This window comes from Vigna angularis, chromosome 11 (genome assembly GCF_016808095.1).
Source record: "Vigna angularis cultivar LongXiaoDou No.4 chromosome 11, ASM1680809v1, whole genome shotgun sequence".
Classification (NCBI taxonomy): domain Eukaryota; kingdom Viridiplantae; phylum Streptophyta; class Magnoliopsida; order Fabales; family Fabaceae; genus Vigna; species Vigna angularis.
The window spans coordinates 7,328,039-7,351,112 of NC_068980.1; the positions used below are offsets into that span (position 1 = coordinate 7,328,039).

At 31.6% G+C, this 23,074-nt stretch overlaps 3 protein-coding genes across 12 annotated transcripts; 1 reads left to right on the forward strand and 2 right to left on the reverse strand.

The window, feature by feature from the left end:
• Positions 1-6,160: 6,160 nt before the first annotated feature.
• LOC108334107 (cyclin-U1-1) lies at positions 6,161-7,707 on the reverse strand. The gene is made up of 2 exons (XM_017569752.2): positions 7,144-7,707; positions 6,161-6,787 (listed from the first exon to the last, which is right to left on the reverse strand). The coding sequence occupies exons 1-2, from the start codon at positions 7,566-7,568 to the stop codon at positions 6,511-6,513; spliced, it is 702 nt and encodes a 233-aa protein (XP_017425241.1). The 5' UTR covers positions 7,569-7,707; the 3' UTR covers positions 6,161-6,510.
• A 609-nt stretch (positions 7,708-8,316) lies between these two features.
• Positions 8,317-15,721, reverse strand: LOC108334106 (uncharacterized). Of its 4 annotated transcripts, none has more exons than XM_017569751.2 (14): positions 15,518-15,721; positions 15,101-15,247; positions 14,872-15,005; positions 14,454-14,492; positions 14,277-14,369; positions 14,041-14,157; positions 13,244-13,339; positions 12,146-12,259; positions 11,425-11,472; positions 11,086-11,133; positions 10,551-10,701; positions 9,523-9,688; positions 9,227-9,296; positions 8,317-8,748 (listed from the first exon to the last, which is right to left on the reverse strand). In XM_017569751.2, exons 2-14 carry the CDS (start codon positions 15,177-15,179, stop codon positions 8,491-8,493), a joined length of 1,413 nt encoding a protein of 470 aa, XP_017425240.1. In that variant the 5' UTR covers positions 15,180-15,247; positions 15,518-15,721; the 3' UTR covers positions 8,317-8,490. The 4 variants fall into 4 exon arrangements, with proteins under 4 accessions (XP_017425240.1, XP_052726639.1, XP_017425239.1 ...); XM_052870679.1 differs by having other exon boundaries at positions 11,419-11,472; positions 14,872-15,021; XM_017569750.2 differs by having other exon boundaries at positions 11,419-11,472; positions 15,518-15,720.
• Positions 15,722-16,919: 1,198 nt separating this feature from the next.
• LOC108332300 (zinc finger protein CONSTANS-LIKE 12) lies at positions 16,920-21,355 on the forward strand. Of its 7 annotated transcripts, none has more exons than XM_052870818.1 (7): positions 16,920-17,076; positions 17,722-18,304; positions 18,872-19,093; positions 19,200-19,578; positions 19,984-20,048; positions 20,368-20,445; positions 20,731-21,355. In XM_052870818.1, the coding sequence occupies exons 2-5, from the start codon at positions 17,726-17,728 to the stop codon at positions 19,998-20,000; spliced, it is 1,197 nt and encodes a 398-aa protein (XP_052726778.1). In that variant the 5' UTR covers positions 16,920-17,076; positions 17,722-17,725; the 3' UTR covers positions 20,001-20,048; positions 20,368-20,445; positions 20,731-21,355. The 7 variants fall into 7 exon arrangements, with proteins under 7 accessions (XP_052726778.1, XP_017422970.1, XP_017422974.1 ...); XM_017567481.2 differs by having other exon boundaries at positions 19,200-19,546; XM_017567485.2 differs by lacking the exon at positions 20,368-20,445.
• Positions 21,356-23,074: the final 1,719 nt, after the last annotated feature.

Sequence of the window (23,074 nt, forward strand, 5' to 3'; positions counted from 1 at the left end):
TACAAGAATTTCCTACTACATTTAATTTCTACAAATTGCTTTTAACTAATTCTAATATCTTCTTCAACTAAAACTTCTTGCAGCATCATCAAAACAAATTTCTTCAAGATTTACCAATACTCCTTATTGGTAACAATCTCCCCCTTTTTGATGATGATCAAAAATTCAATTTGTTAAAAGCATTTCTAATTTCCTGCACAGATTCCATACTTACAAACATGTTAGTAATAATTGCACTACTAAAATTAGAAGTTTTCTCCCCCTTTTTGATCGTAAGCAAAAAGTACAAAAGTGGAAAAACTCCCCCTCAAATTTTTCTCCCCCTCAACAAAAGAATTGATGCATTTCAAAACAGAAATAAAATTGAAATTTCATAACATGAAAGAACAGAATTCCTCATGGAATATAAGAAAAACAGAAATTCAACTCTAATTAAGAAGTACAAACAATATTAATTAATCCATAATAGAGATAAAAACAAGATATCTAACAAACTCATATATCTTCCCTTGAATGTAATAATCTCCTTTTAAAAACAGACTCAAAAAAGTTTTTTTAAAAAAAAGTTTTTTTTTTTTTTTTTTTTTTTTTTACGCTGACTTAAGATAATCAATTATTACTTTAAATAATCGATTATTTGCGAGCCAAATTGCCAAAATCCAAATTTTGAGGACGAGATAATCGATTATTACCCTTGGTAATCGATTATTTACGTTAATTTTCGAAAAACACAAATTTGGGCCAAATTTTCAACCTAAGACACATCTAACATTCATAAATTATTTCAAAGCTCTTAAAAAATACCAGGATACCATAGAGTCTTCTTTTCCTTTTGAAAAATTAACCTGCAAAATAAAACAATAGAGTTTTGGTCCCCATAATCTCATTTGGGTCCTTTGAGGTTAGAGACAATTTACTTTATAACAGGAATCCAAGCATATTTTCCATTTGGAACATCAAAATGTTTAATTCTACATTTGTTAGAAGTGTGCCCCTTTTTCATACAATAAAAGCATGTGACAACATTTGGGTTTCTATAAGACACAGTTCCTTTTTCAACCCATACCCTACGGGTTCTTTTAATTTGGTTCTTACTTTTAAAATTACTTTTGTTTTTATAAACATTCTTAACCGTTATAGGCATTTCAACATTATTATTTCCAGTTGCAACTTCAAGAAGATTTTCAAGAATATCAATATCAAGCATATGACTCTTACATGAAAGACATTCAACAGGATGTTCAACATTTGAAGACTCTTTCATTTCCAAGTTGCAAATTTTATTTCTCAAACTTACTTCCTCATCTAATGCCTTCTCATATTTAATTCGCAATTCTTTAAATTCCTTTCTCAAATTTTTATGAGCAGCATTCAATTTTTCAGATTCATCAAGCAATTCAAGAAAAGCCTTTTGTACATCAAATTCACTAGTGTCAAGGCTAGAGCAACTTACTTGGCTTGCAGTGTCATCAATATTAACCGTCAAACACAAGTTGGCTTCTTCAACAGAATCACTTGAACTAGAGGTGGTTGATGCATTATCCTCCCAAGCAATGTGATCCTTCTTCTTCTTGTGAATTTTCTTTTCTTTTCTTTCTTTACTTCTTTTGTTGCTTGAACAATAAGCTTTCACATGGCCTCTTTCACCACATCCATAACATTTGAAGCTTGAAGAGGAACCTTGATAGTCCTTCTTTTCCTTCAAGATTTTGCTTTCAGATGATTTATCGTTGGCCATCAAGCATAGATTTTCTTGCTCATTAGAATCGCTTGAGCTTGAGGAGTTTGATGTAGAGCATGCGTTCGAACAAGTCAACTTAGCCACATTCGATACTTCATCATGAGTGACTCTTAAAAATTTCCACATTTCCTGAGCACTTTTATAAACAGATACTTTGAAAAAATCATCAATGGTTAGTGCAGATAAAATTATATTCCGAGCCTTAATATCAAATTGGGCTCTTCTATTTTCCTCAACAGTCCAGTCAAAATATGATTTTTCTACTTCCACACCATCAACTGTATTTTTAGGAATATATGGACCATTTTATACGGCTTCCCAGATGCCTCTGTCAATTGACTCTAAAAATATTTGCATTCTTATTTTCCAAAACGCATAATTTTCCCCCGTAAACAAAGGAGGTCTATCAATAGAAGCACCCTTAGCATAAACTTGGTTAAGACCGCCCATTTTCGAAACATTTGAAAAACTATCAAAGCAAGCTCTGATACCAATTGTCGGAACAATCGGTACCGTTATAGAGTCGCGCAGCGGAATAAAATACAGACAGCGGAAAGCGTGTAACGATCACAACACAAGTTAAAATATATGCTAAGAGTTTAGGGATCAAGAAAATCAACACAGAATTTTTATCCTGGTTCGAATCAAAAGATTCTACGTCCAGTCGTTAATCACTATAAATAGTGATTAACCTTTTTTTCACTAAAATATGGTTTACAGATTACAATCAGATAATCAAAATAAGCAAAGAATAGAAATCACATTCCTTCGACAAACGACCGGAAGAACCTGCTCAGCCAACTTGAAGAGAACCGCTCCGACCTTTGACACACAAAACGCGAGCTTCTCCTATTCACAAGACCAGGCAAGAGCACTCTATCACTTTGAAAATTTCCTCAGACAAACTGTATTCTCAAAATGGCATAGATCCTTTTCACTCACAGAGAGCTTCCCTTAGGCACAAAGCTCTAATACTCTCAATTGAAAAGTTCTTTCTAAGAGCTGTGAAGACCTCTATTTATAAGCCTAGTTTCGTGCAGGGTCAAAAACTGAAAAGACATCTCCCAACTGCCACTGATAATCGATTATCAAAAGTGATAATCGATTATTAAAGTCCGTTACAGGGTTTTCAAAATGTAATAATCGATTATATGATGTGATAATCGATTATTCCTGTATGACTCTGTGATAATCGATTATTGCCATTCCAAAATCGATTATTACAGTTAAAAATGCTAGTTTACAAAGTTTACAAGAATTTCCTACTACATTTAATTTCTACAAATTGCTTTTAACTAATTCTAATATCTTCTTCAACTAAAACTTCTTGCAGCATCATCAAAACAAATTTCTTCAAGATTTACCAATACTCCTTATTGGTAACAATGAAAGAGAATTCCAAGGAGGAATGTCTCTGTGGTTGGTATTATATATTAAAGTAGTTAATTAAATTACACTAGCTTACCCTTATTTTCCTTGTCATGTTATTCGTTCGGTCGTATGCGTCCTTGCAATGATCACCCTATGGGTGTGAGCAGAGTGCGAAGAGGATTCTCTGGAGCAAGTGCTAAGCGAGGAGTCTTCAACCCCTTAGGATAGGACCGTTCGGTTGATACACCTATTGTATGACCGATCGGTCTGCTCTTGTGGTTTGTATCCGTGTAAGATTTTTGTAAGTTTTAACTTATAGTTATTTTAGGATAACTATAAGTTAACTTTATTTCCTGTAAGTGTTTTATTTTATTGTAAATGTAAGTACTTTCAAATATAGTTTACCGCTATATTTTTGGGATGTTATATATAATATTATATTATCATATTTTTAATATTTGAAAATAAATAAATAAAAGAGTTGAAATATTTTTAATTTCTAAATTTGTAAGTGAAATTAGAATTTGTTTATATTAAAGTTTGACTGCATTTTATTGTGCAACTTAAAAAATGAATAGACATTATTATTTTGATTTAATAAATTAAAATATATTTAATTTCAAATAAAATAACAATCAGATTATTTTATTAATACAAAAATTAAATGATATATATTGTTAAAACATATACAAATTTTCGAATATTTAATTAATAAAATATAAAAAATTTAAATAATTAATTAAAAAACATATTTAATATTTAATTAAAAATATATAAAAATTTGAAAACATGAAATTAATTAAGTGATTTTGATTCCATCAACTAACTACATTTTTACGAGAACTTACGTTCTGTTAACTTTGATGGAAGATACTATTTTAGTTGATTATAGAATATGGATTTCAGACGAATTGTATGTTTACTTTAAATGATGGGCGAGAAAGCGCAGATTTGCGGGAAAAATGTTTTTTCTCATATTTTCTCATTTGTGCAGATTTGCAGATGTATCATTCATTCTCATTTTTACCCTCGTACAGTTGCACATGTAATGAATTTATAGAGAATAAATTAAAAAAAATTAATAATAATAATAATATTAATATAAATAATAATAATAATAATAAAAATAATATTAATAATAATAATTACTATTATTATTATTTCAATTTACTAAATTATGATTTTTTACATTTTAAAATTAACTCTTATTTTTTTTCACACTTATAAACAATTTTACAATTATATATAACATTAACAATTATCATTTTATATTATTTTTATAACTAAGGTATTTTGATAATCTTCAATTTCTATCAATTAATAATATCTTTTATCTGTCACATCAGTCAAATTTTACACTAATTTTCACAAACAATCCACTCTCAATTACCTCCAAATCCATTCAAATAAACAACAAAATATTTAACCTGAATTCCTCTCAAATCCATCCACTAACTCTCCCCAAATCATCTACTCGAAGTGAACGCACTCTTATGAATTTTTGTAATGTTGATTTCAAAATTAATTTCTAAAATTATTTGAGAAGTGTGTGCATACTTTTTTTTTAATTATTTGATAACACGTGAAACTCATTGATTTTCATTGTACTTATAGCTATCTTTTAAACATGAATTGTTTTATATAGTTTTATGTAAGTATAACAACTATTTCTACTTCTTAAATAAAAGTAACCCAATAAAAAATAGTATCTTCAAATGAAAAAAAAAAATAATAACAGTTTTAAGAGAATGAATTTTGACTATACCAGTGAGGATGGATTTTAAAAAAATTGCCCTCCCCAAAATTTTGATTGAGTTATTATTTATTGAAACTTTAATCTAACTGGTACAAAACTAAAAGTATATAAAAGATAAGATTATTTGAAGATACAAATATATTAGTTTTATCCCTATATTATATTCGTGTAGTGGTAAAAAACACTCTCTTTTATAAATTGTATGAATTACTTGCCGCTATAAAAAAAAATATAATATATTTTATGATTAAAAAAAAAGACACAAGAGTATGTGAGTGAAACGCAACGGAAACTGTTTAAATTTGTCTTTAAATTTCGTCACATTTATTTTGAAGGTCAAGCATACAAAACAAAATAACTTTTTGACAATAATGAGTTAATAAGACCAAATAAGACAAAAATAAAAGCTTTCTACTTCACATAACACTTTTTCTTTTAATAGGTTCGAGACACATGAAAACTTATAATATAACAAAAAAATTAACTTGTTTTTAAAATAAGATAATTTTTGTTTCATTTCATTTATTAAGCTCAAATCCACTATGGGATGGAAATTTTCACTTATTGTCTTATTTAGTGAATGTATAAATAAAATAGTTATTTACATTATCGTACTATGTAAATAGTATTTTAGTTTGTACATTACATAAAATAAATTTTAAATTTTATAATAAGTAAATACTTTTAAATATATATAACTATACTGTAATTAAAGATGCATTAAATAAAAGTTTTTAAATAAACAAATATTTTAAATTTATAATGAATAATATAGAATGAAATATGAAATTAGTTTTCACTTTTTCAATTCGAAGCGGGTCGGGTCATTTTGAATTTTCTTATTAAGTTGAACTCCACCTAAATTACATTATATTTAAAATAATCAAATTACCTTTATATGTCTAATTGATAGAGTAATAGTTGCACTCTTCAAATTATCTATTATAATTTATAGTATATGACCAAATAATTTTAGTTTAATTCTCGTTCAAGTGATAAATTAATTTGATATTTGAAATTCTGATTCAACTCAAATTCAACTTCAAGATCTCTTTTTCAACCATTCAACATCTTAGTTAACTGATTAAAAGAAATCCGATAGTAAAAACATCAGAACAACATGTCAGAACTTCCTAATTTGATCACATACAATATTAGGTTTCAACTCTGTCAAAATGTACTGAACATTCAAATTTTTCGATCAGGAGATTGTTAACATCATACCCTTTACAAAGCAACTTCTTTATTATTAAAAACTGTGAAATTGAAATTATAGAAAGTAAGTATCACTATACAAGGATTGTTTCCATTAAGGAATTCATAAATTTTAATTAAGAATCTTATGCTAACATTTCTCTATGAAGAAGAACAAGCTTTCTTTAGAAATGAAAAAGAGAGAAAAAGTAAGATAACTGTATTTTGTGGTGAAAGCCAAATTGATACAGTTGGTATGACTGATATGGTACTGTTATTTTTTCTTTTGCAGGAGGCAAAAGGTACGAGAAGCTTTGACATGGACATGAGATAGAAAAAAACGAAATTGGGCCATGAATGATCCAATTAGTGGGAGGGTGTGAAGATGAAGGGAAGGACAAAGAAGGGTATGGGACCCAAAATTGACCAGAAACAACGAGCGATGATGTCAGTGTACAATTTGAGGTGGGGAAGGGCTTTGTTTATCTTCAACGGATATTTCAGCCTCAAGGTCTTCCATAGCCTTTGGTGTCAATGCCCTTTCAATCTTCATACCTGTGCCATTCACAGCCATCTCTTTTTCTAAGTGAAAGCAGTAGCTCTCAAATACACCAGAGCTTACAACAACTCTAAAATCCAACAGAAACAGTAGCTCTAACTCAAGCTTGTTCAATTCAGCATTGCTCACTCCTCCCACTCGAGCATAAACGGCGTTGTTGTAATGTCTACAACTCACAAAAGCAAAGAATAAGGTAAAATAATAGACAACCGGAATAAAGACAATAAAGCTATTGTCTATTGTCTAATTCAAGGGTTCATGAAAGTGTAAGCTATTAAACTATATAACCAGACAAGTCAGATTCGTTAAACTAAAACTCATCTTCACTTTTTTTCAGCTGTTTGCAAAACACCACATCCTAAGTAAAATCCATAACATCAATGTTTTAATTTAAAAGACTGTCTGGAATCGCAATTTCGGCAGCGCTTATCTGTAATTTCTCACAATATGAAGAAACGCAAACGTTGCATGAAATCATATCGTAAGTAAATGTGAATAGGGAGAAATGGAGCAGGGACTCACTCATCATCCAGCATCTTGGAAGCGACCATGACACTGGTAACTAGCAGCCTGTGTACATTCAAGGATGTGACAAGGGAATCGGGGTGTCTATGTGTGAGCCTGTCTATGTACACATAGCCAACCACAAAACAGGAGGGGCTACAGTTAGTGTACTTGTATATCCTCTCCAAGTACTTAGGTATGCTTATGCTTGGTGCTCTTACGCCATGAAAAGTATTCAAGCTGTTACCAAGTCTTACTGAGCCACAGGTCAGACCATCTAGCTGCTGGTTCAGGACATCCACAAGCTTTTCATTCCGAGCTACCAGCTTCTCTAACATGGAAGACAGGACAAAGAGAACTCTGGGCAAGTTCAGCTCGGACAAGCTTGTTTCCGGCAGCAGCTGCCGACCGTGGTTGCTGCTGTATTCACCTGCTGTTAACATTTAGGCCATCTCTTGGTGGTTTCACCAGAGGTTCTTATATTACAGATGCCCATGGCTACTATTTGAGTGGTTAAAGACTTAAGGGGGCGTTAGTTGCAAACCTGTTCGTTATCCAATTAGGGGAAACCAGTCAGACTGTATACCTGACGTGTGTGGCTCTACCACAAACCAAATATTAGGATTGCGATTGAAAGTTTAGCATCCTTTACCTTGTAAATCTCGAGCCACTAATATTCTTTATCGAGGGACCCCACCCCACCCTTGGGCTGTCAGAGGATAAAAACAAGCCATGCACGAGAATACAGCCTGGCAACATAAACTTTACTCGCTTGGTTCGTGTGAAAACAAAACTGGAGGTCTATCTTCGTACACTGCAAAATACTAGGCCCCTTTGCAGGAACTTTTAGAAGCATAAATGTCGAAGCAGTGACTAAATAATGTTAATTCAGCTACTTCATAATAGTTAAATGATAGCTACTGGCCAAAAGGCATGGGCAAAATCATGTTTTTCTAGTGTTGGCTTGTAGAGTAGATTAAGGATCCGTGATGCAGCCATCTTTTAACCCAGAGAGAACAGTAATAATACTATTATATATTTAAGGATTGTTTTACGAGATCACATTTTCTTTTCACTCTTATGAACACCCAACATATTGGGGGTGCTACGGGCCCATAAAAACAACGATGCTATCAACCAGAAGTATTGCAATACATGATAAAAGCGTTGTAGTATGGAATAAGATATTGCTGGAGCACAGTAAGAATGAACTGTTTTTCATTTTTGGTTAACAAAGAATGACATTTTAATACCAGGGGTAGCCAAGCCAGTGGTCGTAAGGAATGGAGATCCCCTATCGTCAAAATATTTGAAATATATCTTGTATGATACTGCCAAAGTATTAGGCATCATACTCTATCTAGCCTATACACTGTAGTCAATGGAATGAAGTAAGTTCTCTTCATCGTTTGGGATTTCTTTGGCTGAGAGATGCGAGTGTGATTTGGAATTCATCTTGTTCCACTCATTTTCAACACGGAAGAAGATCCACTGGAAGCGGCGGAAAATCTCCAAAGCAGCAATTATGAACACCGTGAGGTAATTATGACGAAGATGGGCAGACAGCTTATATGTCCACGTGCAACGCAAAATCAAATTGCTTCCAATCACCCAAAAGTATACCTGTATATGTAAACCACTTCAGCACATTGAGAAAACAATCTGTCCTTTGTTTCAGTTGTCCCCTGTTACTTTCTTTTTTTTACTATATGGGTTTACATAATTTCAGTAAACTGGCTAGAATCACATTAATAAGATTATTCGCATACGAAGAGTTATCATTAGTGGTTGAATTGATTTTTCGTACAAGAACGGGTGGCTTATTGTGAATTGAGGATTCCGTGGCCTATTTAAAATTTTATAATTGCAAAATCATTTTTATCTTCGTATTTCGTGCTTTGTAATACATACTTGGCCTTCATATACAATATTTTTTTCTTGAAAGCCCCGAGTCCCATAAATGTTAATATTTTGATCTCTTTAAAATCATTTTGGTGTAACTCCGCTACCCCACTGTTTACCTTGAAAAAGCAATATAACGATAAATTCCAAGGGAAAAAGTACTGCTGAACTGAAGCTATTCTCATACAACAAGACTTACCCATCTCCTTCCATGTAACATATGAGAGAACAGATGTGGCTTGTTAAACTTGAATATTCGAGTGAAGCCACTGTGAAAAGAGAAAGTAAAAATTAGATCATAGCAAGTTAAACAACACTCGTCAAATCCAAAAAACTACTAGCCTCACTTCTAAAAAATAATAATTTCTTCTATTTCTTAAGGTGTTTGGCTAAGATATAAAAACATTACTGGCAGTATAATCTACATCTCTACAGTGAGGAGCATAACTCAAAAGACACTATTAAAAGTGCATAATACGACAAACACTGGCATACCCTAGGTCCCAATCTCGATTTACATCCCAGTAGAAGGAGTATGACGAGTTCACAACCCCTGACAGAAGCCAGAGAGGCCTATAAAAGTTTGTCCACTTATCAGGGAAGACATGATATTTAAGGGCAGAGAGAAAAATCACAGGCACTGCAGTCGAATATTTCAAGGCTGAAACCATAACCAAAAGAAATTAAGATCAGTGCAAGAAAATAAAACCATCTGTTTGAAAAACATGATAAGTTGTTCATTAATAATTAAAGAATTCAATCTTCAGTGCAAAAATATATAAAGCCAGCAGCAGATAATATACAAACAGCATAATGATTATAAACAAATCAGAAAAAAATTGAACACGTCTTCTCAAATTTTTCATGCAGTCGCATAATATCATATAAAGTCACGAAAATTGAATCATAAAATATGATCATGTAAGGACGAGAAGTGTTAAAATTTCATCTTACCAGCAGCATAAAGAGAAGCAAAATACAGAGAGTTTAGTCCTTGACATGAATATTTTATGTTTCCTTCTGTTCCTTTTTTTGACAAGAATAGAACAATTTCCAAAAATCATAAGAAAATCTATATCCAATTTCATCATGAAAACTCAGCAAAAATGTCCCATTTTATATTATGTTACACGTAACAACCTATAATCAATTATGAGAATCCATGCATCATATTGGATTCAAAAGAAGCAAGCTTGAAGACTTTAAAGTACGGTGGAAAAACTATTTCACGTGCTAAACATAATTTCAAAAAATATGCTTATGAAAGTTGACATACTGACATTGCATTTAAGTCACTAAATAATATTGGTAATATGAAATGGGTCTTAAACACATGGAAGCAAAGCATAAAAAAATCAATGTACATTCCCTGTATATTAAATTATGTCTGATACAATTTTGACCATTGACACAAATGTAAGTTTGTGATAAAATACCAAACAGGAAAAAGAAGTTCTATATTACTGAAACTTGCTAAGTTCAGATAATGATTAAAATAATTTCTAAAAACAAAGAATTCTTACCATTCAGAAGACTAGTTTTCTCTCCAGTATCTTTGTACTGACGGAGGCATTGGTTTAGGCGGAAAAGATAAGGCAAAACAAGAACCAAAGGGATTGCGACAGAGTGGCTGCCACAAACAGAATCAGCTTCCAACCAGGCAATTGTGGCAACCTACAAAAATATTAAAAAGTGCAATCATTTGTTGAGAAATGAAGCATCCACAGCAAGCAAAAACTAAATATATAGGTCCAAAAAGTCTATTCATTAAAAATAAGCTCCACTGGAACAGAGAACAGTGAGTACCATAAAAGTTGAAATCAAGTTCCAAATCTCAATATTACAAAATCAAATGAAACTGATTTAGTTCTAGAAAATATTTTGAATGAAATCAAGTAAACTCGTTCCATCTCAATAAAAGGAATTCATCATACCCGTGAACTTTATCAAGTTCTGTAATAGTCAGAATGGGATATTTAAGTTGCTAAAATAAAATGAAAAATATAAATTCTCAAACCAATAATAGAAGATATTAGAAGCAATTTATCAGAATCAAACCTGTCGATGGGTCATTCTACATACTGAACGCTCCAAATCAGAAAACACCTGCAAAAAGTTACAATTTACAACCATAATCAAAATAATATAATTATACATTACTAGATACTAAAATTTAGATCAACAGATTATGTCAATTCTAAACTCTCAGGTTAAGTCAGTGTTAGACCACTGTATCTATAAAAATAAAAATAAGTAAATACACGCAAAAACATATAGCTCCAAATCTCTAAATGAAATAGACTAGACGCAAAACCTAACGATAAAGATTTACAAGGAAGAGAAGGACAAAGGCTTTTCTAATAGAAATATAAAATTGAAAAGGAAGCACACCTTTACCATGGAAGTTAAGATATCAGCCAAGAAAAAATCTGCAAACGATATTGACTGTTTTAATAAAACAGAAAACAGTTAGATCATATTCAAGCATAGTTCCAAGTTCCAACACTATGCTAAAAGCATCAATTCATAAGGTACAAAGTAGAGCCATGAGCAAGGTTTTGGCTCAAACATCAAACTTACGAAATCTCAGTAAATAGAGAACAAGAATAATTTTCTTCTATTCATCAAAGTTAAACATCGCAACAGTTATCACATATCTTGAAGGAAAGTTCATCATGAAGCCTCTTTGGGGGTTTTACTTGTGTGCATGCACATAGTAGTATATCTAGATGGATGCACCACCTATCGAGACAAAGGCTGTGATAAGAAGGTTATAAATTGTGTTTTGAATGACTTATTACCAATGATTGCTAGCTTTTCTAGTCACTTCATTACACTTGGAAGAGCATCTGAGTATGTAATCTAAGGCTTTAACATTAATAGCATGTTTTTTATGGCCACCAAATGACAGGGGGAGTTGTATGAGTACTTGTGTAACTTTCATGAAAACTGAATGCAGAGAAGCAAGTGAATATAATGAGTCTAACAATCTATGTTGAAGGTTTATATATCCTGCCCACTCATGCATATCATAAATATAAGCCAAATGCTAGAATTTTCTACTATTTGAAGAGTAATACTGTAAGAATTTACACAATACAAATGAGAGTGAACTTGCCTGTAATGGGAAAATTATTCTCCCAAGTGTCTTTAAGAAGAAATATCTAGATGAAAAGTAAAAAATATCAAAGGGGAATATCAAAACCAATATTGCGGCAGCATATAAGAGCACCTGCAGAATACATGAGAAAATTTAAAAAATAAAATCCAACAAGATAAAAAAAAAGGAAGCACAAAATAGAATTAAATGTCCATTTATATTGCAACAAATGAAAAAAATCATTTATAAGTTATTTTCTATATGATGATTGACTGGAGTTTACTGAGTTACTGAATACAGAGTATGCTTTTTATTAACATATGATTGAAACTGAGTGTACTTTTTCAGACCGAGCAGTTTGGATGATTCAAACAAGCATAAATTACCAACCAACCAACACTGAATTTAAACAAAGAAATATGCTAAGTAACCATTTTGAAGGTATTTAAATAAAAACATCCGATATGATGCTAAAATAATTACACAGTATTTTTCCCTTCCTTACCACCACCACAAGAAAAAGAAATAGATATAATAGAGCTATTAACACCATGATTAACAATAAACACTATCCCAGTTGAAGTAGATCTTTTTATGTCCAAATCTAATGAATACAATAACAGTAAAGCTTCATTCCATTATACAAGGTTGGGTACATGGATCACACAACACCTGTGCTACATAATAACCTTTTGTTTCTCACTCTCTTCACTAAACTAGGTTTCTCATCCAGTCTGATAATATTACCTTATTAATAAATGATTGAAACTACCTCCCAATAACATGATCAGTACTCATTTGCTACAGATATTTTGCAGGCAATGTGCAGCTTTCATTAGATTGGTTCATCATAAACTTTTTGTTTGATCAAAGGCATAAAAAAACTGCAAGCAAATAAAACACTTTCAAGAAACAAATTACCAATATAAAGTGTGTTTGGTTCAGCTTATCTTAAAGAAACAATTGCCTATGCTTGCTTATTTTGCAAGATTTATGAGGAAGCTTTTGAAAAATTATTTCCCCAAACTTAAGTGTTACCTAACTGAACTAAATTCCAAAAACATGATATCCAAGCAAACAAAAATAATAACTAATGAGTGGATGCATCTATTACACTGGTTGTGATGCAGCATAGGAGACTTCTCCATGAGAATAAAGATAAATGTATGCTGTCATACTAGTTGGAACAATAATTGTCATCCATGTAGCACACTGCAAAATCAAATAGGAAAAGAAAAAGACTTCAGTCAATCATTCAAGAGTAATTATTGACAAAGGAAACGAAGAGTTGGTGTAAAAACAGAAATATGAAATATTAGAGAAATGGATGACAACAAAGCCAGGGAGATGTCCCAATTTAGATATAATTACAATAATTGAAGGGAAAACCAACCAGACTAACATAAAGACCATAGAGTAGTAAAAAAAAGTTATTTAAAGCATAATTAGTACACAGAAATGGCCGCTCCTTAGTTGGCAAAAATATGAAACAATGATTAACATATGCACCTTTATTCCACAGGAAACCCCATTCCCACCCTTCAAAATAGTCATTCTTTGCAAACTGGAAGTGTTAATTTTTTTCTTTCCTTTCCTTATTTAATTTTACTAGTTATAAACATATAAAGTATACTTGCGATTCAAAACTAACAACTTCCCCAGTAACAAAACTAACAATTAATATTTGTTGATAAAAAAAAATAAAAAATACTTGCGATTCCACTCAATGCTTATTTCAAGTACTAAACATGAAAACTGAATGAAAAAAACTGGCATACAAGTACATTCTCGAGCAAACCAAATATTGGAATAGAGATAGTTGCTCTACCATTGTTCCCAACAAGTCATGACACTGCCAATTTTATTCTCCTTGAATCTGAAACAAGACATAGGTCAAAGTGGTGAGTTGATACCTTCCATATTTCTCTATGGGTCAGATGATTTTGATCAAGATCAAATATTTTTGCATAATTGACTCCGCCTTGAGCAAAAAACCATAAGTTGATTCCCCACAGCCAAATCATCAAAGCCTGAAATATAACAAAGAAATAAAACACATCATACAACAAATGTGAATGCAAAGGGGTGAATCCATGCATCCACAGAGTGTCAGACCGAGACAGTGTGTAGGGGGAGGAGGGGGACTAACCGCCAGAAGAAGAGGGTTAAAATACAAAAATGCTTCATAAAGGAACAAATCCCGCTTGTCTGCACTCATTATCATTACAGAATCCCATCCAATCTACAATTTCCAACACGGCAAATAAGATTGTGGAAACTACAACAGAAGTTCAGTAGAAACATAGCAGAGACCAATACCACTGACCTTACAACAGATGAAGGCCCAAATGAGGAACAATAGCACCTACAGTCATCTCAATTGCATTATTGAAGAAAGAAAGTAAAAGGAAAAATAAAAGAAAAATAAATGTAAAGAAGTAAAACAGTAGGAAGACACACGGCTAGGACAAGAAAGAAAGTAAAAGGAAAATTAGAAACCAAATAAATGTAAAGAAGTCACATTGCAGCTCATTATGTCATTCTGTACTCAAATAAATGATGTCATTTACTACATTTTTCTCCCAGAAAGAATCAAACATAATGAAAGAAACATTACATTCCATCATTAAGTCAAACAATTTTTGCATTCATTAAAATGACAGCATTAAATACATCATAAATTATTAATTAAAAACCAAAACAAAGTTCCGAACACTTTCTAAAAGGCAAAGCAATGTAAGAACCTTGAATCTCCACAACAAGGCGGGTGATGGCATCATTGTAGCAGCACCCACAGTTGTCACGCTACCCTTCGAATCGTCTGCCTCCACGGGATGCAATAAACCTTCCTCGACGCCATTCTCCACTTCGTGTTCATCTAAGAACAGAACAAACTAGAAGTTATGTGGACTTAATCACCAAACCAATACAAGGAAAAAACTTAAAAATTAAGGGACTTATAATTAAAGTTACCGAGATCATAAACAACTGGTCTACTCCCAGACTTGCGTAAGTGTGTACTATTAGAAGGATTGGCAACACCTCCAAACATAGATGAAATGAAAACACAAACAACTACGCTCTTGTACCTGCACCCCCTCCTCCAATTCCCCTAATAATCTGTCAACATGCAGAAATTTGAAAATTAATTAATTAATTAACTAAGTAACTACTTTATTTATGTACTTTACCAAATCCTAACTGAACTAATTAAAGAGATCAACATAGCAAGCGACACACAGCACAGTCTAAATTAACACAAGCTCTACCACGATTCATGCACTAGCTACATTGTAAAACTTCAGAAATTGGAAATGCAAACAATTTTTCAGCTAATCGAAGAATGAATTGAACATGAAAATGTCGATCCAAAGAAGTAGGGAGCCGTACCGAATCAAATCGAATCGAAAGGAGGCGTTAATTGGAGGATGAATTGATGTGCTTGTGTGATTACTTCCGTGGCTGTGTCGCTCGCTATCTCACATGGCGGAAAAAGGGTTTAGATTGCGAAGGACGAACTGAACGCGTGTATTTGAACCGGGGAGAAGAACAGTGTTGCACTATTTTGAAGTTTGGTAATAACCTGTAGAATTTTACTTTGGTCCTAATCATTCCTTAAAGTACAATAACTTTTATGTGAAATTTTGTCTTATTATACTTTTAAATGTTCATTTTTTATTATAATATAATTTAAAAAGTATCCCATATGTCTTGGAATTTAATTCAAACATATTAGGCGTGTAAATTATTTTGTATATCTCTAACAACAGTTACTTTAACATATATCTATAATTATTTTAATTAGATGATAGTATAAGCTTTTATACTAAAAACGGATAAAAAATAAATTATTAAATTTATTAATTAGTTTTTAAATAAATTTTAATACCGATATATTATATGTAATTGAATATTTACTATTATATTATCTATATTTTATTGAGTATATAGAAAATAAAATAGTGTAATAAAAAGATTTTGTCGAAGATACATGAATGGATACTCGTTTTTTAAATGTGAATATTATATGGTCCAATTAAAAACACACATTTTAATGCTTTTTGTGTAAAATATTATGTATATATAAAATTATGTAATAAAAAACGGAAGAAGTGAAAAAAAATATATAAATAAGATTTATTCAATGTTATTTTTTTTTCTTTATTTATTTATTTATTTTAAATTAAGTCTATATATAGCTCTGAACCAAACTCAATAATTAACCAAACTCAGGTGACGTGGACTAGTCCACCTAAACCCTTCTCACTCTCCTCATGTTTTTTCTGCTTTTACCGTGTTTTTCGTTGGGTTTATTAACTAGGATTAAGCAATTATTAAATAAAAAAAGAAGAAGTTAGTTTCCATATTAATCAATATTTGAAAAACTAAAATTGCTATTAAATTGATGATGTTACAGTTTTATTCTACTTATATCATAATTTTTAAAAGCAGGATAATATTAATATTAATTATGACCTTGGGAAAAGAAGACGGCCGTTTAAAAATCAGAATCTATTTGGCTAGTTTTGTGCATGAAATAACACAAAACCAAAACCAAAATCAAAATCCTTTTCTTCATTATTTCTACAAATATTTCTCAATACATTGTGAGTCCAAATAATACTTACGATATTTTATTTGCATTTATTTACGGATGATGAACTGTCCGATTAAATCTGCTGAATTTATTACAGTCAGATCAATGGCTGAAAGTTTCTTCCACAAACCAGTCCACATCAGCAAATACTCTATTTTCACGCTTTTGCTATTGTGACAACTCCTAACAAAGCAAACCTAATAAATAAAGTGATCATTGAGTTAGTGTTACTAGAACCTTGGTCTGCTAGCTTTGTTTCTCTCATTCACATTCATGGGTTCTGGGCTTCCAGATCTTGGATAATATTCTGTACCAGCTGCGTCTGGAGGGGAGCTACAGCAATTTTGGTCTGGTAAGGGTAAAACTCATTTTCTATTTTATTTTGCGCATTACATAATTAACAATTATGATGGATGATGGATAACTTTTCTTTGTTTTTGAGCTGTCAAGGAATTAATTTCAAATTTCATATTGCAGCTGAACTAGTTTTACATGAACTAGTCATATATCTGAAATAATCAATCTTTTCTATCTAAGAATGTCACGCTATTGGTGTCAATTTTTATAGGATAGAGAAGCAAAGTTCTTGAGTTTGAGCTCTTGTTGTGAATTGAAAATTAAATAATTAAAGAAATTATTATACAAAATAGGAAGAATTCAAGGAATGATTCCGGTAAGGGAAAAAGAAAGATTATACAAATTCATCTAATAAACTATGTAGTTCGAGAACCTAATTTGTTCTACACTTGCTTTCATTTTTGTTTGCGTTTAATTTCAAAAAGATTCATTTTGTCACTTTTTGTTTGGTTGGAGATGGCTAAAGGTTAGGAAATGCATCTTAGAATAAATTGAGTTTAGCATAGTTGTAACAGTGTCCATATTTAGTATTAGATCATCGTGTTGAGAGAATTGGAGTCAAAACAAATGAAGTTGAGTTGTCTATGTCATGATAGAGTTTAGTTGAGTGAGTTATGATGAATAATGAGTGACATTGTAGGGGCATGGAACCTCTGTGTGAGTTTTGTTGGGCTGTGATAGCTGTGGTTTATTGCAAGTCAGATTGTGCTCGTCTCTGCTTGCATTGCGATGGCTGTGTGCACTCTGCAAATTCTCTGTCTCGCAGGCATTCGCGTTCTCTCCTTTGTGATAAGTGCTATTCCCAGCCAGCAGTGATACGTTGCATGGATCATAAGTTGTCCTCGTGTCAAAGTTGTGACTGGAACCCGACTGCTTGTTTTGCAGCGGGACATAGGCGCCTCACGTTGAATTGTTACAATGGTTGTCCTTCTTTGTCGGAGTTTTCTAGGATGTGGTCCTTTGTGTTTGATGATAGTTCCTCACAAGCTGGTTGGGAATCTGTTAGCACTTTGCTAAAAAGTGATAGCTGCACTAGCCTGGAGCAACCTGATCACAATGGTGGTTCCTTTAGTTTGGTGATTGAGAAGTTGGATGAAATTGAATCTTGTGTCAGATATGAACCTTGGATGGGGCAACCTCACATCATTCCTTCAAATCCAAATTACACACCGTACTGCAAGGAAGAAAGATTTTTCCTAGCTCAGGACTCAAACCAGCCAAAGGTATGCAAGCTATGCCTTCTACTGATTTTTGTGTTTTTGGTTCATTATAAGCAGTATGTATGCATTGTTTTTAACTTGTAAAGATAACACACCATTGTTTAGTACATTATCAGTGCGTTTCTTTGCTCCCTCTATTTAAAAGTATATGTCAAATAAATCCAGCCATTGCACAAGGATTAAGAAAACTCTTAAATTGCCGCAATTATAAGAAGTATAATTGTACACGACTAAATTATCCACTGTTAAAGTATTCGAAATATTACCACTCAGGTAATTTCTTGCATTCCATTTAGTGAACAACGAAAGATACTTAGAAATAAAGACAAAGTTATAAAAGGGAAAAAAAATATGTCTTAGTTTCTTAAAGAAACACTTAACTAAAACAACAAATATTCTGAAATGTAACATTTCACAGGGAAAGAAGAACTATAATATTGACAAAAGTGGTTAGAACATGCAATATGAGAATTAGTAAGCTCTTTTCATGTTCCTAGCAATTCCCTATTTTTCTCCTTAACCAAAGCTGATAGAAGTTTTTTTTTAATGTTACTTCTTAACTCAAATTAGACGCAGGAGTGTACTGATCGAGGAACTGGTGATGGGAATGGACTCTCTGAAGGTCTCAATGTGGACAGAGCTCCAATAAATTTTGAAAGTGCTGAAGAAATATTTGGCTGTTCACAAGCTGCCACTAGATACCCTCTTGAAGATGGAGGAGTGGACTGTCTATTGATGGATAAAAAATTATCAGTCACCGAATCTAGTTCACTTATTGAGAGTGCCTTAGAGGTTATTCCTCAAAACTCATTTTCTGATTCTCCTCTCTAAATTTCCTTATGGTATAAGGTTTACCAGTAGTGTATAAAACTAATTGTCAACCACGTGATTGTTTAAGGCATCATCATCAATTCAACAAGATTGTGTGGCTTTTCAGTCATCTAGGACACCTGGATCAGTTAGTATGTTGCAGGTTATGAACAGTAACACAAACTGTGCACTTATGAATCCTAGCAGCACTGGAAACATCAGTCTGGGATTTTCTCAGGGTCAAGTTCATTCAAGCATACCTCTTCAATTAGGCAACATTGTGGGTGAAAATAGTTCTACTGAATATCAAGACTACGGGATATCGCCAATGTTTCTGCCGGGTGAAATCCCCTGGGAATCAAATATGGAGGGTACATGCCCACAAGCAAGGGATAAGGCTAAAATGAGATACAATGAGAAAAAGAAAACTCGAACGTACGCACCTTTAATTCTCTACATATTTTATGGTAAAATGAAATGAAGACTTTCTCTTTTCATTTGTTTTACTTTCATGACTAATATGCTCATTCAAATTTATATGCTTGCACTGACAGAGGTTTAACTGTTCGTTGTTTAAGTCACTCAAGTGCTATTCTATATATAACCATTTGAATTTGTGAGCTAACACACATTATAATTTGGCATCTAAAAAACCATTTTTTGGGAGAACATATCCTATCCTATATTATGTAGTGTAATTGAAACTCTTCTGGAATATGTCCCCATACTTCATTATGGTCTACTATTTATGATGTTATCAGATGTTCAGACCTCATGCATTTCACCCTTGTGTTTCCATTTTAGATAGTGTTTGTTTTCTGGTGAGGCTGGGTGGAGACTCTCAACAGACTTTGCTGATTTCTTATCTGCAGGTTTGGTAAGCAAATAAGATATGCATCTCGGAAAGCAAGGGCCGATACTAGAAAACGTGTGAAAGGTAGATTTGTTAAAGCAGGCGAAGCATATGATTATGACCCTCTTGTGACAAGGGAGGTCTAAGAATATTATCTGCATGAAAGATATGCTTTTTCTGACTGGTTAGTCTGTCATTGGACGTTGTAAGTACATTGCATTCTTTTCAAGGGATGTTTTGTTTATAACCTGAAAGCAGATAGATAATTATTCAAAACTTGACTGCTTGGGTGATTGATACAGATTTATTAGAGATTTTAACAGGTTAGTATTTAGAAGATAAAAAAGATATGTAATTGGGAATTGCACAGGAAGGGATTGACATTGCATTTAATTATACATAGGAACAAAGAAGAGCCCAACGTTTGAACAGATTTCAAAAACAGCATCACGGTCACTATGAATTCAGATAAACACACGGGGTAAGATAAACACCACTTTATACATCTAACAATCTTTTCTTCTTTAAGTTGTAAAAGGATAGAGCTGAATACTCTTTTCTCTACTTAAAATTAATATTGAAAGTGCTTATAGAAAGTTATTATGGGTTTCAAAGTCCTGCTATATGCCTATATAGTTCCTATTATATTTACCATTGCTTCGGCTTACTGACAGATAAGATTAGACCTTTTATTGCATTACTTAGAATTAAATCATCTTTTGCCTTCTTTGTTGATGTTTGAATTTGATCATTCAACTATTTGCAGGCCTACATTTGCTTCCTTGCTTTAAGAGGAGATGTACATAGTTATCCACACCTGAATTTGAAAGGTGAGACACTGTTATGTGTAAACACCGTCTAGAATAAAAGGAAAACTGGTGTTTGGCAAGCAACTATAGTCAACCTCACATTGTCTGCTGTCAGTTTGGTCCTTCCTCAAAGAGATCCTTCACACGACAATATTCTGTCATCCTAAGCCATTGTTCAAGAACAACACCTATCAAAAAAATTCTTCAAGAACAACACCATAAAAAAATCATTCAAGAACAACTACACCATAATTTGGAACATCTTCGTTTCTCCCATTTTCATCAGATTAGTGAGCACGATCACCTATGGATTGAGATGCCATTGTTGTTCTTGACTTGCTGGAAGCCAGTTTCACTTTGCCTCAACTATTTCATTGCTTCTATGACTCTATTTTCTGAGGATGATACTTGCTTCTTTAATAACTGTACAAAGTACAAACTTTTCTCAAGGGAAGTTTGTTTAGGTTACTTCTCCATTATTTTCCGGGTTTCTATCTGCCTTTTCATGGTATGGTGCAGAAGTACTGAAATACAATAAATTTTCTCATCATAATAAAGTAGTTATGGGATTTTCCATTTCTGTATGCAGTTTTGTTTATTTTGGTGCAGTAAGTTTTTCCATTTTATTACATTCCTGGATTACAATTTTAATAAATGCATATAAGTGATTATCAATTAGGTAAGATAAATAAGGGAATAATTAACAAAAAGTCTAATTGCTATTGATTGAATTTTAGAAAAAAAAAAAAAAAATCCAGGGCTTAAAATAGTAGATGTAGCATGGAAAATAAGGGATATTAATGACTGTTTCCTTGCTTTGCAAATTGATTTCTGAAACAAATGATAGTCCATAAGTCTACTATTGTTATTCATTAGACTACTATATATAGACTTGTGCTTTACAGTATCTAAATTTTTTAAATAATAATAATTATTATAATTATACTTAGATAATATTAAAGAAAATTCATATTCTTCTAATATTAAAATTTTCTTATTAATTTTTCAATCAAATGACAATTTACATTTTGTAACTTTTTTAAGACTATTTTCTAATAAAACAACATAACTTCACTTATTTTTTCCTGTGTTTATAATGAAGTGATATTTACTTTTCTTCTTTTAGTAAATGGAACATATTAACTCAAACTTAAACAAGAATATAGAAATATGTTTATGGGAATCTACATTTTTAATATTTTAACATTTTTTATTTTCATGAATTTTAGTGAAATTTAAATAACTGTAATATTTTAAATAAAATAAGAAAGGGTAAGTAATGCTTTATTAAAAAAAGTAAATTCCATTTTATTAAAAATATAAAAACATTATTTTATTTTAAAAAATTAAAGGAGTATAATTATTGTTTTATTAAAAATTAAGTCTATTAAAACTAGAGGGATAAAGTCTAGATCCTATTTTTTTATTTGTTTATAATTTTAATGTACAGTAGTTTAACGGTATTTAAAATATGAAATAGCTAGATGTTTAATATTAGGATTATTCGGTTTGAAGATGTACTTTTCTTCTTGAGAATAGGTTGAACATATTTTATTAATATTTTCAATCAAAGTGAAGAATGTGATATCTAAACTCCTTAATTGACCAAAATTAATATAATGTATAAATGCACGTTTTACTTGTAACTCCGGGTCAAAGTTACAACAAGTACATTCTTTATTTCTTATATGTTAACACCTAATTTTATCTTTTAATAAAAAATAAATATATCAGTTTAACTTCTAAAATATAAAATAAAATAAAAATAAAAATAAACAGAGAATTAATCCTAAAATTGTGAAAGATTGTTAAAAATTTTGAATTTTTGTATTCAGACATGATATCTATAAATTAAGAGATTTACAATAGAAAAAACAAAATGAACACAATAATTTCAGAATAATGAAAACATTCGGTATTTTGTGTTTTTTTTATTCCATATATGTTTTTTGAGCGTAGAAGCTCTCAGTTAATTTTTTTTTCTTTCCTAAGGCACATGAATGGCAGAGCACTCACTTCATTCATTTTAGTTTGTTTTCTGGTATCATTTTAGAATTAAGTTTTAATTATCAAAGATATTATTGCATGATAAACCGTATTAATATTTTATTTTATGATGTTAGAAGTCTCAACTCAATTAGTTTGTTACTGAAAAATAATTATTTTGGTGCTGGATGTTTACCAAACTTAAAAATCATTTCAAACTATTTTTATATAATTTATTTTTCAAAAACATTATTAGCAACTGGTTTAAATGTTATAAGAGCCATGAAAAATTTAACATTACCATTTTAAATAATA

Coding starts and splice junctions, on each gene's coding strand:
- LOC108334107 (XM_017569752.2), bottom strand. CDS start 7,568: ATGTTAACAGCAGGTGAATACAGCAGCAACCACGGTCGGCAGCTGCTG. Junction 6,788..7,143: donor TCCAAGATGCTGGATGATGA/GTGAGTCCCTGC, acceptor TGTGAGTTGTAG/ACATTACAACAACGCCGTTT.
- LOC108334106 (XM_017569750.2), bottom strand. CDS start 15,179: ATGTTTGGAGGTGTTGCCAATCCTTCTAATAGTACACACTTACGCAAG. Junction 14,370..14,453: donor GGGCCTTCATCTGTTGTAAG/GTCAGTGGTATT, acceptor TGGAAATTGTAG/ATTGGATGGGATTCTGTAAT. Junction 14,158..14,276: donor TTAACCCTCTTCTTCTGGCG/GTTAGTCCCCCT, acceptor GTTATATTTCAG/GCTTTGATGATTTGGCTGTG.
- LOC108332300 (XM_052870816.1), top strand. CDS start 17,726: ATGGAACCTCTGTGTGAGTTTTGTTGGGCTGTGATAGCTGTGGTTTAT. Junction 18,305..18,871: donor AGGACTCAAACCAGCCAAAG/GTATGCAAGCTA, acceptor AACTCAAATTAG/ACGCAGGAGTGTACTGATCG. Junction 19,547..19,983: donor GAGAAAAAGAAAACTCGAAC/GTACGCACCTTT, acceptor TCTTATCTGCAG/GTTTGGTAAGCAAATAAGAT.